Source organism: Epithele typhae (genome assembly GCF_022376455.1).
Source record: "Epithele typhae strain CBS 203.58 chromosome Unknown BXZ73scaffold_20, whole genome shotgun sequence".
In the NCBI taxonomy this organism is placed as follows: domain Eukaryota; kingdom Fungi; phylum Basidiomycota; class Agaricomycetes; order Polyporales; family Epitheliaceae; genus Epithele; species Epithele typhae.
In genome coordinates, this window is record NW_025954211.1 from 247453 (window position 1) to 263177 (window position 15725).

Below are 15725 nucleotides of genomic sequence, written 5' to 3' on the forward strand. Positions count from 1 at the left end.
GTGCTTGGTCTCGTGGTTTGAGATCGCTTCTTCGTTCGGCGCCAGTACGGTCGACGTGAGCATCTGCGAGAGACTGGATACTCCGAAGTGAAGACGTATCGACAGGCCATATTGCATGTGTCGCAGAAACCAAGCATTGCTCAACGCCAGGCTGGGCCCCCCGGTCTGCTCGGCGATGACAAATCCGGGTCTTCCCGAGATCCGTCAGCTGCTGGCCAAAATTAGGCGCAGGACCCACGTGTCTCCCGCTCTTTCTCTTTCTTTCTCTCGTCATTCATAAGATGTCTGACTGGTTCAGCGGCCCACGCACCATGAAGCAAATCCGTCTGGTGTACACACAGGAGAAGATAAAGGTCCCTGAAACCGCCATAATCACGGGTGTACATAGTAGTACGCCACGGAATCTGCCATGAAGAAACTTCTCTAGTAAACAGATTGTTACGCGCACTCCAAGTCTCATGCGGGAGTCGCTTCTGCTGACACGGAGTCTCGATAAAAGTACCAAATGTTCCAGTCGCCCCACGGGGATGGCATAGGTCTCGTCCCCTTGCACTCGAAGCCGATCTTCTCGTAGATGGCGACCTGCAGGGCGCCGGTGTAAGATGCACATCCAAGCTGCATGAATTAGCGAGCGCTCACGTTCCGCGCGTTCGTCGTGGACAGCGCCACGGCGGCGCCCAGCTTCGCGGCCTGGAAAAAAGCAAGGTGAGCACGTTCCGACCATTTCTCAGTGGCAGAGTCTGACCTCCCGGAACGCCAGCTGGAACATGGCCTTGCCAAGCCCCTTGCCCTGCCAGTCCTCGCGCACCATGGCGGCGTTGCACCAGTACGCCTTCCGCTGCACCTCGGGGATCCCGAGCACCTCGTCGGTCAGCTCGGAGAACCGCACCGCGACCTGTGCAGTGAGCGCGCGTGTCAGCCCACGAATTCGAAATCAACACATCGAGCCGGCTCCGAGGCAGGCCGTGGCGTCTCACGGTCTCGGTGAAGTACCGTCGCCCCTCCGGAGAGAGCGTCGCGAGGTATTCGTACATGCCGCACTGGCGCATCTCCTCCCTTTCCACGCGCGCGTTCGCGATCCAACGCCCCACCGGCGGTCAGCACCACGGTATGTACGTCTAAGGGTCGTTCCACTCACGTGGAGAGGATGAGCTGCCCGGGGAGCGTCAAGCACAGGAAGCCGACGAGGCGGCCTGTCTCGTCGCGGGCGGAGAAGGTGTGGCCGACGCCCTCGCACAGGGATACCGGGCGGATCATGACGCCCCCGAGCTGAGGGAGGATGCTCATGTTTCCGCCAGTGAGGGCCGGGCATGAAGGGTCTGGCCGAAGGTTGTGAGCCTCGATCTCTGGTATTCTGTGGAGTCGACGGAGACAGGGACGCACCGGCGTGCATGGCGTTCGCGAAGACATCGATGGCCTCCTCGACGAACGTATCTGAAAGTGTGGAGGTCAGGACAAGCACCCCCGAGGAAAGGCTGTCTGACCGTCTGGGTACCTCAGCTTCTCGCAGGTGACGTTCAGCGACGAAGGCATCCGTGAGTGGCGAGGCCGTTGCTGGAGAGATGGGTGCAGGCCGGATTTGAGATACAAGGCTGCACGCACGTTCATCTCACACTTGTGCCGCCCAAAGATCTCCGACGCTCGGACGCCCATCCCACACACGATCAAGCGTCTAGATAAGTCGCGATCCCTGTAGATTTGTCCGCCAGCAGCCGTTAGCGTCATTCATGACTTGTCCTGCTGCAAGGCCCGACTGAACACAATTGGCGAACCGATGTGTAGGACATGTAACAGTCACAGACAAAAAGGCTACGCGGACAATGATTATTTCGATCGAATCTGCATAACAGCGTGGCTCCGCAAAGTGCGTGCAATTGGTTACTAGTAGCTCTATGACGTTATTACACGAACAGGTAGTCCAGAAAGCATGTCCACAGCAAAAAAAACAAAGCGCGATCAACCCCTCACACCTCCTCAAACGAACGCGGCTTCGGCGGGTCGCGCTCAGGTCCGTCACCATCGAGCTTCGCCGAGGAGACCGACACGTCGTATATCCGCACTCCGCTCTCGAGCTGCCCCGCGTCCGGCTCGCAGAAGCGGTGCGAGAGCCGCCGCAGGTCGACCGCCGCCGCCGCCGCCGCCGCCGCGGGCTCCCCGAGCTCGATGTCCGCCGCGGAAAAGCGCGTGCGGGTGGGCGCGGTGCGCGCGCCGTAGTAGCTGGAGCGCCGGAACTGGATGACGGTGATGTCCGAGGCGCGCTCGGGCCGCCAGCCGCGCTCGGCGATGACGCGCAGGATGATCATCTGCGGTGAGAGGCACTGCAGCGCGCGCGCGCGCGCGTGTCAGAACGCGGACGGGCGAGGGAGGGCGGAGGGGGAGGGGACGCACGTTGAACATCGCGTACAGGCTGAGGAAGAGGATGCTGAGCGGGCTGCCCGCGCCGAGCGTGACGACGTACGCGACGCCGAAGCACGTGTAGGGAAGCATCGACTCGACGATGACCGCCGTGGCGCCGATGCCCGCGGCGGCGGCGTCGTCCGCGCCGAGCGCGCGCGAAAGCAGGCGGGAGGGGCCCAGCGCGCGGCGGAGCTTGTGGGAGACGCAGAGGATGCGCGCGCAGATGAGGGCGGTGCAGGTGATGTTGAGCGCGAGGCCGATGGAGGAATAGGCGAGCGCAATGTGCGAGGACGCCTCGGAGAAGATGATTTGGAGGCCGGGTTTGGACGAGTAGATGAGGGTGAAGATGCCCATGACTTGTCGACGGGGTGGGTCAAGCGGGGCGTGGGGACGGTGTGACGCGCGAAAGGAGGGGAGGCGTACCTAGGCTCCCGACATAGAGGATGCAAGGCACGATGATGACGTGACGCAGTCCGGACCAGACGATGAAGGTACGGTATATCTGGATACAACATCAATAATAGGGCAAAGTGGACGGAACCGAACCCCGGCCGACGTACCAGAAAAGCGTCGCTCGCGAGGCTGAGAGAGATCCAGCTGGTGCTTCCGAAGACTTGGTACCACACGGTCGCGTGATCGTCGAAGTACTGTCCGCTCCCGCCCGGGTAGCCTTCGTTGATGATCCACATCTCCTCGCCGAAGAAGTTCTGGGTGACGACATAGATGGTGATCATGCAGAGGAAGAAGGTGCAAAGGCACAAGAATGTCTTGTCGCTGTGCGTGAACTTGTGTCCCTCGCGCCGCCGCCGCCCGTCCATGATGGTCTGGACAGTCTGGAAGTAGAGCACCAACTCGACTCCTGCTCGCCGACACCGTTTGAGGGGGCAATGTGGTAGAAGTAGGCTCTAGACTCACCATAAAGGAGGGCGTTGAAGTTGTTCCCGATGTACCACCCATTTTGGAAGACAAAATTCCAGCTGGACATTCGCCGAGCGGCGTGGGGTGGGGGATGAGAATGAGATCTGAAGACGGTGGCCGGGATGGATGGCAATGAGGGTAGTTAGTGTCACCTTTAAGCGCTTTGAGCACCCGAGACTGTTGGCGGGACGCTAGCCGGGCGCTCCCGCGGTTGGGTAGGCGGTGATCAGGACTCACGAGCACGGTATTCGTGAGAAGCGTCGCGGTGGGGGCCCAGGAAGACACCGGATTATATGAGCGAGCGTGGATGGACTGTTCTGCGACGTTCGCCTCCGACGGGCACCACAGCGGTCGAAGCCTTTGTCGTCCCCGGACGCGTCGCGGAGCCGAGCAGCTGGCCACGCTAGAAGCACCACCGCCTGGCGCCATCCGTCATCTACGGGGCATTCGTTGACGCGCACCCGGCGGAAGTGGCAAGTACCTGCTGGCTCACCGGATCGCCTCGAACTGCGGTCACACGAACTCGTCTTGCCGGTCGCGTAGCGCAGGGGCTGATCGTCTTGTGATCGACGTCGGCGCGTATGTGTTTATCCAGATGTCTGCAAATCAACCTTGGTTTGACGGACACTCTGATGCACGACACGAAAGATGGTCTTTGCCATCTCCATCCTGCGCTTTTGCCGAACAACGACAGGGGCGTGCTTACAAAAATGGAGCCGAATTGTTCTAGGATACAGACTGACGGTATCGCTCGGTTTGCTACACCCAGCTGCAGCGTGAGCCAATGGCGTTGCGGAGAAGAGAGAAAAACGTACCACCGCAGGCGCATGATCGGCCATCAGAGTACAAGTCGTGTCCGAGCGTCATGTAGACCGAGATCTGCACTAGAACGCGGTTGTGAGAGACGCCGAGTTTCGACGTGGAAAGGTCCATTGAATCCAAACTGGGGACGGTCTAAAAGAAGGGGACTCAACGTAGGTGTCCATTGTTTCTAGGAAACTGTCGCGGATACGTGCTGAGCAAGGTTCGTCCGATCGTCCGCGAGAATGCTGACGGACTCGTTTGGAGTGGGATATACAGGACTGTCAAGATCGAGCTGACGCGGCGGGTGATCGTAGATGCTCGGGATGACCAAGCGACTTCACGAGCCCGCAGTCAGCCGCAGTCCGACGTCGACGTCGTCTCCCACGGTACACACCTGTGGACAGACTTGAAGGCACGGTGCTAATATCACCAAGGTGCGAAGAAGCGGAAATACTCACGTTGGATGCAACACACCTTCGCGTACAGTAGCACTGCATCTAGTAGGCTACTGTATCTGGCTCCCTGTTGTTGATTATCTTATCTCCTACGATACAGCTCGAGGACGGACGTCCGATACTGTCTTACCTATTTTAGTTTAGTTGGTACTGTACAGTTCTTCGGCGCTCTCCGAGGAGCCCCGGCATAGCGCTCGCTCGGCCGCTCGCTCATACCTCAGTCGTTACTGTCCCCGACTGAGGTATGTGTTTCCGTTCTATGTATCATTACTCTATTCCTATACTTACATATCTTGTACCTAGCTCGCACTCACTGTGTGTCGTTAGGTACAGCAATCTAGTCGTTACTGTCCCCGACTGAGCTCGCACTCACTGTGTGTCGTTACCTGTTAGACCGCGAGAACTCCCGGCCGAGACGTACGACAAACGGAGAGCCGTCGGATCCGATATCCCTGACCGTGCTTGAGTCCACCTTGCAGAGTCCATAGTGCCACTGGACTCGAGCATGACCGCAGTCTGGTCACTGGACAACCCACGTCCCATAGGTACACGTCCTGTATACGCACGTCAGCTTCCATGTCATACGAGGCGATCCGCAGCGTCCAGTTATCGCACATAGTTATGTACAGGCGTGCTCACCGACAATAGCACGTAAGGCACCAAGAAGAACACCGCGAGGTGGCTTCCCAGACCGAGGGTGACGAGGTACGCGACCGTGAACACGGCCCCGCGTAGGACAGCATGCTCTCGACGACGATCGACGCCGCGACAGTGTACGTCCGCGAGACGGTGTTTCCGAGCGTGGGCTGGACCGCGCGCGAGACCCACCAGATGCGGGCGCATACGAGCGTGGTGCAGTACATGATTATCCTGGAAGACTGTATTGTGGCTTGGCATGCCGCTCTTGTTCACTTGCTGAGGATCGAGAGCAAGGGGTGGTGGGAGTACTTACGTCGGCAGCCTTTGGGGTATAAGCGAGGACTACTCCGGCAGACATCGCAGGCGAGATCTAGCCATGTTGGGTCCTTTGGGGGACCACGGGACCCGCGTATCGCTCGCGAAGACGACTTCCAGAAGGCTGCTCGCTGGTTGTGGCCTCCGGTAATGTCGCGCCGTCCCTCAAGATTCTGCAGAGAGAGTCGGTCGGGCACGAGCGCGCTCTGGCAGCACGAGTACTGCTCAAAGCAGGCCTGAGCTTTGAAGACAAATCGGAAGGCGTACCAAAAGACCAGGCCAGTCAGCCAATCAGCCGACAATCCACGGTTCCATCAACCCTTGACACATGCGCCTTCAATCCGGGGTGGCAACCGCATTGGGCGCAAATCGAAGAAGCTCGCGGTGCGACCCAAGGCGAAGGGACGTAGGGACGCGGCCGCCGGCCCCACTTGAACGTGCCCACTTGTCATGCGCGCTGCCGATGCGTGGATGGCGAGCTCCAGATTCCAGCGGTGTCTTTGACTAGAAGAAGGAAGATTGGCGTCAGCGGCGCGATGCAATCCTGCCGACTTGCGTGTTGAGGTCGGACAGGCCGATGGTGGTCGCAGTTTTGTCGTGCACACCGGCCTAGTGACCTGGCGGGCCCAAGGCGGGCCGGATGGATCCGAGCTCCGGTGAGGCGCCGGCAGTCGCCAGACTCGGTCATTCGGGCAAGCTGCTTCTAGGGAACATCGATCATCTCTGGAAGTGCCGTGTAACTAAAGTAACTGTTTATGTCTTCGCCAACGGTCGGCGTGAGGACGTTTGCAACCATGTTTTCATAATTCTGATGCAAACATCCTCCAGCCCCTCGCATGGCAAGTAATGTCTCAATCATAACAGACAGCGTAGAGGGCGGCTACGAAAACACAGCAATGCACTAAAAGCCTAATGGGAGGCTGGGTGCGTGTATGTTACATGTACATCCCGGGTGAGGCAGACGTTTTGGGACCTGTCATCTTATGCTATGACGTCATCGAATCCGGCGTTGAGTAGCGCCGAGCGGATTATTGCCGGCCGTGGGGAAGCCTGAGTCCAAGCTCTGAGATCTCGGGGTGGGCTCCTGCAGTCTCGCATGTCAACGATTGAAGACATAGTAATGGGATTTGACAATAAGAGATCCGATAGCAAAAGACGATCACTGCAGTTCATCGGCACGTGAGCGAGCCGACCAGTACGACGACTACGATCGCGACCATGATCGCGACGCCCTCGACCAACTCCACTGCGGGCTCGCCCGGGTCGCGCCCAGGCCCAAGAAGCCGAGCGCGAGAGAGATGACGGCGGCGACGGAGAGCAGGATCTGGGCGGTGGGGCGCGGGTTGGATGTGACGCATGGCGGGGGCTATGAGGTACTCACGAGGACTTTCTCGTTGTACGCGTCCCACGTCAGTTTCCAGATGCTCTTGGCCGGGCGGGGAGGAAGCGCGTTTACGCCGTAGACCCTGGCTCGTTCCGCGAGAGACGCCGCCGTGGCGCCTCCGGTGGCGGGATGGGAGCACCGTTGTTGAATTTAGGGAGTGGATGAGGTCCCGGTTGGACTGGGACTGCTAGCGGGTTATCAGGGCTTTCGATGAGTCCGCGCACGCTATTGGTGCCGAGTCCGAGAAGGAGGGCTTCGACGCCGCAGAGACCGTCGATGTCCTTGGCGTCGATCAGCTGAGAGAGTTGAGAGGGCCGAAAGGAGAACGGCCCTGGGTCGACATCAACGTCGGCAGTGACCCCGGAGGCATGGCTAGCGCTCTGGAAGTCGGGAGCGGAGCGAAGGCCGAAGCGGGAGGGCAGTCCCCCACGACGTCGCCAGTTTGCGGAAAGAGGGTCTTCGAAGACGTCATTTACACGTGGTTGCACAGGAGACGTGATGGTGGTCTGGCGGGAACCAGAGGGCGAGAGAGATGAGGTCGCCAAGTCTGTCGATGAAGGTAAGTTACGGTAGGGACGGACGTCGTTTCTGACCATGCTGACTACTGGGGAGAGTAAAGCACATCTCCAGCTGCGCTCGGCGGTTTCAGCAGACGTTGTGCATGTCATTGAAGCGCATATAGCTGCAGGATGACGAAGGTGGAATTCGAGTTGCCGAGGGATTGAGGGAAGAAAGAGCTCCAAGTTTCCAACGCCTGAATCAAACTGAGACTTTTGCTATATCGGCGCTTGAAAACACGTGAGGCGTGAGAGCTCCCGCAGACGCTGGCCATAGCCAAAACGAGACCCGGCCGAAAACATCCGATAACTCTTATAATCTCGGCTCAAAGTGCCACCAAAACGATCGTCCACTCTGTCCCCACATATCTACACGGTACATACCACTGTCTCGAGGAACGAAGCGTGCATGGCTGCGCACAGTCATGTGAGTGATGTGGGCCAAGCTAGTGTTTAAATAACGATGACGGTTGCCAAGTGAATCCATGCGGCTTGTATGCATGCATAGAGGTTGCTTCAAAGTATTAACTCCAGTGCTTGCGTGAAGATGGAGCTGTGGCCACAAACACCTTCACCACAAAGGCTACATAAACAAAGTGAGCAGCCAAACAAAAGCAAGCGCCCACGCTTAAAGAACAAAGGACGGATGTGTCTATGTATAGGGACCTGTACGTTTCCAGTGTGCATTGTCGTCTCACTGAAATCTGCACGAAGCAGTACCACGGTTTGTATGAGCCCAAAAATACCCGTCCTTGCGCATGTTCCCATGGAAACGGGCCATATGCGCTTGCGCCCCGACCAGCAGGCAGGATAATGCCCCTCGCCCATCGGTGCACCTTGTGGGCGTTGGGTACTTGCCGCCGCCTATGTCCGCACAATAGGCTTCGTTTCATGCTCGCTGCGCAAAGGGGACCATACGGACGCAGTGGTCTCACAACGGCTGGACATATAAAAGACTCCCTCCACAACCCAGACTCCCCACTCTCGTCCCTCATTCCGCTCCTATTCTCATTCCCGGTTTGGGCAGCGCTCCGACCCCGTCTTTCTCTCATTAGCTTGATTGCTTTTTTTCTTCCACGACGCTCGACGCTTCTCCCCACAGCCTGCCAATACTCGACAGCTCTTCAGCTCCAAGATGGTTCAGTTCACCGCCGCACTTTCCCTTTCCCTCGCAGCCCTCGCCATGCAGGCGTGCGCCATACCCGTCTTCCACAAGCGCATCGCGCAGACGACCGCCGATTCGACCACCTTCTGGGAGAAAGCCTGTGTGAGTCTATTGTCCTCGTTTCTTGTTCACCGTGTGCGTCAAAAGCTTATTGTCGCCGCGCGCTTCCACAGCTTGCCGCCGGTGGCGCGGACAAGTGCAACCCCGTCTCGGTGACCGCGTTCTCGACGCTCCTCGCCGCCGCCGGGAACTGCGACCAGCAGGACTCTGGAGACGCGATGATCGACCTCGCAAAGACCCTTAACAACGACGCGGACATGATCAAGTTCGCGCAGATCTTCGTCCAGCAGCCGCGCAACACTGTACGCCGTCCCCCGCACCTGGCGAGCATGCCCTTTGCTAACCCGCGCGCAGCCGAACGCTCTCGCCGTGCCTTACTGCCAAACCGCACCAAAGAACCCGGAGCTCAACGGGCTTTTCCAGTGCCAGTTCCAGGGTGCGAACCAGAAGAGCTTCGTCGGCGGCCTGGCGCTAGGCGCTAATGGCACCATCCCGTTCGGTCACGCGGAGGCGCTCGCGACGCTTGGCTCGTGCGCCGCCAACCCCAGCGGACCGATCGCGGATGGTACGCAGCTCACGGACATCACGCAGGATCCGGGTCTGCAGAACATTGTCTCCACCGGCTCCTCTTCTTCCTCCTCGGCCTCGATGACTAGTGCCAGCTCCACTGCCACGGCGGACGACTCGACCTCGACGTCTAGTAACGACGATGAGGACGACGGTGACTGCGATGATGAGGACACCACTACCACTGTGACGGCGGCTGCTACCGCTACTACTGCTGCAACCTCATATGCGGCGTCCTCGACCGCGGGCGCGACCTCCGTTGCCACGACCTCATCCGCCGCGACGTCGACCGCGTCTTCCACCTCCTCGTCGGACTTCAAGCTCCAAAACGCGCTCGACGCGCAGAAGCTGAACGCGCAGTTCGCGACCCTCACCGCTTCCTCCTCCTGCACCGGTACGTCTCCCTCTCCCTTGAGCTGCGATCCGCATCCCCCAAGTGCTCACTACGCACGCAGAGGGCCAGAACGCATGCGTCGGCGGCGGGTTCGCGCAGTGCGTCGGCGGCAAGTTCGTCCAGGAGGGCTGTGCGGCGTCGCTACAGTGCTTCGCGCTCCCGCTCGTCAACTCCGCGGGGACGTCGATCGCGTGCACGACGAAGGCGGACGCCGAGGCGCGGATTGCCGCGCCCGGCGCGACGGGTGGCATCACAGGCAGCGATTGAGCGCACTTTTGTGCGCTCTCGCAAGCCTTGTGATCCGTGAGAGATGGAACGAGTGTTCTGGACGTGAGCTCCGGGAGCCACGCTGCGATGGGTCTGTTTTGCTGGCGTCACAATGCCCTCATTGTATTTCTTTCTTGTATCGTTAGTTCAACGGGAAATCACATTATAACATTATCTCTACCTGGCCAGTCGAGTTCTAGTTATCGAGGTGTGAGTGTCGTGTCACATTCGCGTAAATGTGACACAACGCGTACAGTCACTCGTAACGACACCGGTGCACGTGGATCGCGTCTTGCTTGATCCTCGACCACCATCTCTGAAAATGGGCCCAAGCGCCTTCTTGCGCTTTTCTCAGACAGCACCAGATCGCATTCCCACAGCGAGCCATCTGTTAGTCGTGGTGTACTTTGATTACCCTGCTCATCCTTTCCCCCTACTGTTGAGCATCGAGCGCTGATGGGCAAGCGGACCCACTCGCTGTTGCGAAGCGCTTGGTCATCATCTCTGAAAGCGTGACCTTCACTTCATAAGCAACGCTGCGCCCCATCGACACTGCCCCGCCACAACGTCAGGAATAGATGGTGACGCTCGTAAGCCAATCCACATTTCTCCTTTCCTGGACGACTTTTGACGGTCGTTGCAATCCACAGCAAGTCGACCGCGCTTGCAGGTCTACATCGATCTTCGCAATGACTCAAGGCATCACGCAAGGTGTCAGAGCTCGCGGGCCGAATCCAGCTCGTCCCGCAGCTGGTGAAGGCTTGAGGATGTGCGCACAGTCCTCGCAGATGTCGGCAATACACATATAAGCAACTCTCGTCCTCCTGGGTGTCCTCAGCAACAGCACCACATCTCTCACCTCACTCGCCTCCCTCTCTTCAGCACTTCGCCATGTCTCACGGCAAGCAGTTCACGCTCTACAGCCACACCATGGGCCCCAACGGATGGTTTGCGCTCATTCTTCTAGTTCCTTCGCCGCCCACTGACCCCGTTTCTCTTCCTAGGAAGGTCGCCATGGTTCTCGAGGAACTCGGCCTCTCCTTCCACACCATCTTCCTCGCTTTCGACAAGGGCGAGCACAAGGCGCCCGCATACACCCAGCACAACCCCAACGGCCGCACTCCAACGCTCATCGACCACCACAACGGCGACTTCACGATCTGGGAGTCGGGGGCGATCATCCTCTACCTCGCGGACAAGTACGACAAAGAGGGCAGGCTGTCGCCCGCGCAGGACGACGAGCGCGGCCGCTACGCACTCGTCCAGTGGCTCTTCTTCCAGGCGTCCGGCCAAGGGTGCGTCGAGACTCGATCGGCTTGTACGTGCGGGGCGCCTCGTTTGTCTGACTATGTTGCGCGCGCAGCCCCTACTTCGGGCAGCTGGGCTGGTTCCAGCGCCTGCACCCGGAGAAGCTCCCCTCCGCGATCAAGCGGTACGAGAACGAGGTCGTCCGGGTGTTCGGCGTGCTCGAGAGCGTGCTGTCGAAGCGGGCGTGGCTGCTCGGCGACAAGTGCACGGTCGCGGACATCTCGTTCGTGATCTGGAACATGGGCCCCGTTTCGCGCGGGATGCTCTCGAACGTCGAGGGGCTGGACGTGCCGACGAAGTTCCCGGCTTTCTACGCGTAAGTGTTCTCCGCTCTCGAGCTGGGTTGGACGCGTCGAAGCTGACGCATTGGCCGCAGATGGCACCAGAAGCTTATTGCGCGCGAGGCGGTGAAGAAGATGCTCGCGCAACAAGTTGTCCCCGGTGCGCCTCCGAAGGCGTAAGTAGGCATTGCCGGGTGGAATCTGGTGGAATCGGGCCCGCGGCTGAAGTTATAGCAATCGTGTACAGAATCTTATTTATTTATTTCCATGTCGTTATGCGTTAAGTACGATGCTCAAACGAGCCCACGAAAGGTTCGGCTGCCACTGCCGGCGAGACGCATCAGTCATGCGCGTTGCTTGCGCGCGGAGAATGAGGCGCTTATCGCCCTCAGGCGTTTGCAGCTTGTTCTCCGCGGTCATCTTCATCTGTCTCACTTTCCCTCAACGCTTCCTAGATCTTGAACATCCTGTCTCGGTCTCTACGAAGAGAAATACATGAAGTAGTTTCTCTTCTCACCCGTCTGTCCGAGATGTCTGTCCTTCTTCCCTTCCACAAGTCGATTCTTGAGAAGATACATGACCCGGCAACCTCAGAGCTCGTTCTGCTCGCTCGCGGCCTTGGTTTGCGCCGCATAATTTGCAAGCTCATGCAGATATACGACGGTCCTCACAACCTCGTGCTGCTTGTCAATGCTACGCCGGAGGAGGAGTCGGCCGTCGGCGAAGAGCTGGGCGTGATGGGTTGCAGGAATCCTGGGCTGAGGATCGTGGGTTTCGAGACGGTGAAGAAGGACAGGTGCGTCTTTGCTTGCTCTGACATGGCATATGGACCGACCGTTCTCATTGTAGGGATGCAGGCAGGACCTCTACAAGAAAGGAGGGCTGATATCCATCACGTCGCAAATCCTGACGGTCGACATGCTCACTGAAGACATTCCGACGCATATGATCACCGGACTGCTCGTTCTGCACGCTGAACGGTGGGTTTGAAGCGTCTGCTCGTCCTCCCTTCGCTCATGGCACGTCCAGAGTCACGCCGACGTCTGCTGAAGCCTTCATCGTGCGGCTGTACCGGGAGAAGAACAAGACGGGCTTCCTGAAAGCGTTCTCAGACCAGCCCGAGCACATCACGAGCGGGATGTCTCCCTTGCGGACGGTGCTGAAGGAGATGCAGCTCCGGACGGTCCACATCTATCCCCGCTTCCACGCCGACATCAAGGAGTCGCTCGACCACAAGGTCCCAGACATCGTCGAATTGCACCAGGAGATGACGGAATCGATGTCGGAGATCCACCAGGGCATCGTGCAATGCATGACCACGACGCTGCAGGAGCTGAAGCGGGCGAACACCATGGTGCGTGAACCTCTGACTCTTGCATGCCGCGGCCAGCCAGGCTCAACGAGCTCCACAGCTCGACCTGGACGACCTCTCGATCGACAACGCGTACTTCCGCTCGTTCGACATGGTCGTCCGCCGGATTCTCGACCCCGTGTGGCACAAGGTCGGCCCGCGGACGAAGCAGCTGGTGAACGACCTCGCGACGCTCCGCCGGCTGCTGGCGTACCTGCTCACGTACGACGCGCTCGCGTTCCACGCGTACCTCGAGACGCTGATCGCGTCGAACACGACGAACGACGCGGGCAACGCGCGCCAGAACCAGAGCCCGTGGATGCTCACGGACGCGGCGAACGTCATCTTCCAGTACGCGAAGCGGCGGTGCTACGTCATGACCGCCGCGAAACCTGCAGCAGCGGCGCCCGTCATCGACCTTGAAGACGAGTGGGCGATTTTGGACCAGATGGAGGCGGAGGCGGCAGGGAGGTCAGGCGCAGGTGTGGCGGGCGGGCGGGCGAAGAAGAAGAAGTGGTTACCGGATGGGATGGAGCCGGTGCTGGAGGAACTGCCCAAGTGGTTCCTGCTGGCGGATGTGTTGCACGAGGTCGAGGAGGAGATGATGCGGAGGGAACCTTTGCTTGGATCTCGTAAGTCTTCCGGTTCCTCCTGTCCTCCTGCGAGCAGGCCCCGTGGACTCACTGGCGGGATCCAGGTGCACCCGGTACGAACACCGTCCTCATCATGGCGTCTTCCCTCCACACGTGCACCCTCATCAAGGACTTCCTTCGCGACCTCGATTCGACTGCGCCACGGGGGGAGCAGGGGCGCCAGATGATGGAGAGCAAACTGCGGCTCTACCTGTGGTGGAAGGGAAAGCTCTCGGAGCGCAAGACTGACGGGAAGACTCCCATCGCCCTCCCAAAGGGCAGAAACGACGACACTCCGATTAGTGAGGCACTGAAGAAGAAGGACCGGGAGAAGGCAGAAAGGACGGCGAGCCGGAGGAGAGTGAGAGGGGGTGCTCCAGCCGGTGCGGGGAACACCCGGGAGGTCGTTGCGCCTCCCATCGTCAACGCCGGGAAGCTGGATGACATCGGCATCAAGCAGGAGGCGGAGGACATCGCAGGCTTGTGAGTGCTTCGTTGTCCTTCCGCGCGCGGACTTCGTTGAGCCGGAATTACGCGCATATAGCTTGTCCACTCAAGGGGTCGAACATGCGGACATCCCTCTCGAGCAAGAATTCGAGCTGTTCACCATGGACGACGATTTCGACGCGCACTATGGGCTCCTCGCACCTGAGAAAATCGTCCTCGTCAGACCCTACTCCGACGATTCCGACGATCAAGTACTGCAGGAAATCAAGCCGCGGTTCATCGTCATGTACGAACCCAACCTCGAGTTCATCCGGCGAATCGAGGTCTATCGGAACTCGAACCCGGGCCTCGGCGTACGCGTGTACTTCATGATGTACAAGCTCAGCTGCGAAGAGGGCAAGTACCTCACAGGGCTCAGACGGGAGAAGGACTCGTTCGAACGTCTCATCCGAGAGCGCGGGGTACGTACTCCCGCGATGTCCAGACCGCGCTTGTTACTGACGGCTCGATCGTAGTCGATGCTCATGCCCATCCACGAGGAGCGGGGGTCGGTCGCGAACGATGCGTTGATCCGGACGATCAGCACGCGCATGGCCGGAGGCAGGAAGGAGGTGTCCACAGAACCCGCCCGAGTGAGTTCTCTTCGCGGCCTCGTGTCAGGATGGTCGGTTGATCACACGCTCAGGTCATTGTGGACATGCGCGAGTTCCGGTCCTCTTTGCCGTCCCTGCTCCATGCGTCCGGGCTTCTCGTTCTGCCCGTGACACTCACCGTCGGCGATTACATCCTGACGCCCGACATTTGTGTCGAGCGCAAGAGTATTCCTGACCTCATCTCCAGTCTGAACAGTGGCCGCCTGTGAGTGGAACGTGAACCCCACCGTCGTGGACGTCAGCCTAACGCAAATGGCCCAGATACACCCAGTGCGAGTTGATGTCGGCGCACTACAAGCAACCGATCCTGCTTATCGAGTTCGAAGAGCACAAATCCTTCGCGCTCGAGGTGCGCCATGTCGCCTTCTCGCCACCCATGCTCTGCTCACTTTCACCGACCTAATAGGCGGTCGCCGACGTCAAGTCGTTCGCCAAATCCGCAAAGTACCCCCCAAAGAAGAAGGCGGACGCGCGCGGGGAACACGCCACTTCGGCGTCGCAGTCGATCCAGGCGAAGCTCGTCCTCCTCACCCTCACCTTCCCGCGCGTGCGCGTTCTGTGGTCGTCGTCGCCGTACGCGACCGCCGAAGTCTTCAACGACCTCAAAGGCCACATGCCGCAGCCGGACCCAGGGCGGGCGGTGCTCGTCGGCGCGGAGGAGGACGCGGACGCGGGCGCGGGGGTGAACGCAGCGGCGGAGGAGCTGTTGCGGAGCCTGCCGGGCGTCACGGGGAAGAACGTGAAGCACGTCATGAGCCGCATCGGGAGCGTGCGCGAGCTGTGCGGGTTGCCGATGAAGGACGTGCAGAACATTCTGGGGGTGGAGCCTGGGAAGGCGTGTTGGGAGTTCATACATTATGGGGATAAGGCGCCGCCATGAGGGGCGTCTTCAGTCGCTGGATGTACGATACGGCCAGTGTCAACATCGGTGTTCTAATGTGCATCGCTTGGAGTGGGTCGAGGGCGTCGCAATCATGGTCGCGATCGTCGACGTCGTACTGATCTGCTCGTCCACGGACTGGCAGACGGAGCGCCAGTTCCGCGTGCTCAACGCGAAGAACGAGCGCACTGTCAAGATCGTCCGTGGGGGCGTGGAGCGCCTCATGGACGTGCATGACGTCGCCTTGATCG

At 59.5% G+C, this 15725-nt stretch overlaps 6 protein-coding genes across 6 annotated transcripts; 3 read left to right on the forward strand and 3 right to left on the reverse strand.

Annotated features, from left to right (window-relative positions):
- Window positions 1–456: 456 nt before the first annotated feature.
- BXZ73DRAFT_45873 (uncharacterized protein) lies at window positions 457–1410 on the reverse strand (the record flags this gene model as incomplete). The annotated part of the gene is made up of 5 exons (XM_048019591.1): window positions 457–582; window positions 640–690; window positions 746–895; window positions 978–1056; window positions 1139–1410. 5 exons carry the CDS (start codon window positions 1408–1410, stop codon window positions 457–459), a joined length of 678 nt encoding a protein of 225 aa, XP_047878478.1.
- Window positions 1411–2249: 839 nt separating this feature from the next.
- On the reverse strand, window positions 2250–3382 carry BXZ73DRAFT_16964 (uncharacterized protein; the record flags this gene model as incomplete). The annotated part of the gene is made up of 5 exons (XM_048017540.1): window positions 2250–2318; window positions 2389–2753; window positions 2821–2899; window positions 2958–3259; window positions 3313–3382. Coding segments are annotated over 5 exons (885 nt in total), but the record flags the coding sequence as incomplete, so codon positions are not given.
- Window positions 3383–6980: 3598 nt separating this feature from the next.
- BXZ73DRAFT_100860 (uncharacterized protein) lies at window positions 6981–7508 on the reverse strand (the record flags this gene model as incomplete). The annotated part of the gene is made up of 1 exon (XM_048014706.1): window positions 6981–7508. The coding sequence occupies one exon, from the start codon at window positions 7506–7508 to the stop codon at window positions 6981–6983; it is 528 nt and encodes a 175-aa protein (XP_047878480.1).
- Window positions 7509–8604: 1096 nt separating this feature from the next.
- Window positions 8605–9922, forward strand: BXZ73DRAFT_89673 (uncharacterized protein; the record flags this gene model as incomplete). Its single annotated transcript, XM_048025355.1, has 4 exons — window positions 8605–8736; window positions 8808–8996; window positions 9049–9655; window positions 9717–9922. 4 exons carry the CDS (start codon window positions 8605–8607, stop codon window positions 9920–9922), a joined length of 1134 nt encoding a protein of 377 aa, XP_047878481.1.
- Window positions 9923–10813: 891 nt separating this feature from the next.
- On the forward strand, window positions 10814–11691 carry BXZ73DRAFT_89674 (glutathione S-transferase C-terminal-like protein; the record flags this gene model as incomplete). The annotated part of the gene is made up of 4 exons (XM_048025356.1): window positions 10814–10869; window positions 10927–11217; window positions 11286–11546; window positions 11607–11691. The coding sequence occupies 4 exons, from the start codon at window positions 10814–10816 to the stop codon at window positions 11689–11691; spliced, it is 693 nt and encodes a 230-aa protein (XP_047878482.1).
- A 350-nt stretch (window positions 11692–12041) lies between these two features.
- On the forward strand, window positions 12042–15474 carry BXZ73DRAFT_89675 (uncharacterized protein; the record flags this gene model as incomplete). Its single annotated transcript, XM_048025357.1, has 10 exons — window positions 12042–12307; window positions 12369–12491; window positions 12541–12865; window positions 12924–13494; window positions 13560–13977; window positions 14039–14402; window positions 14457–14573; window positions 14627–14799; window positions 14856–14943; window positions 15001–15474. The coding sequence occupies 10 exons, from the start codon at window positions 12042–12044 to the stop codon at window positions 15472–15474; spliced, it is 2919 nt and encodes a 972-aa protein (XP_047878483.1).
- Between the last annotated feature and the right edge of the window lie 251 nt (window positions 15475–15725).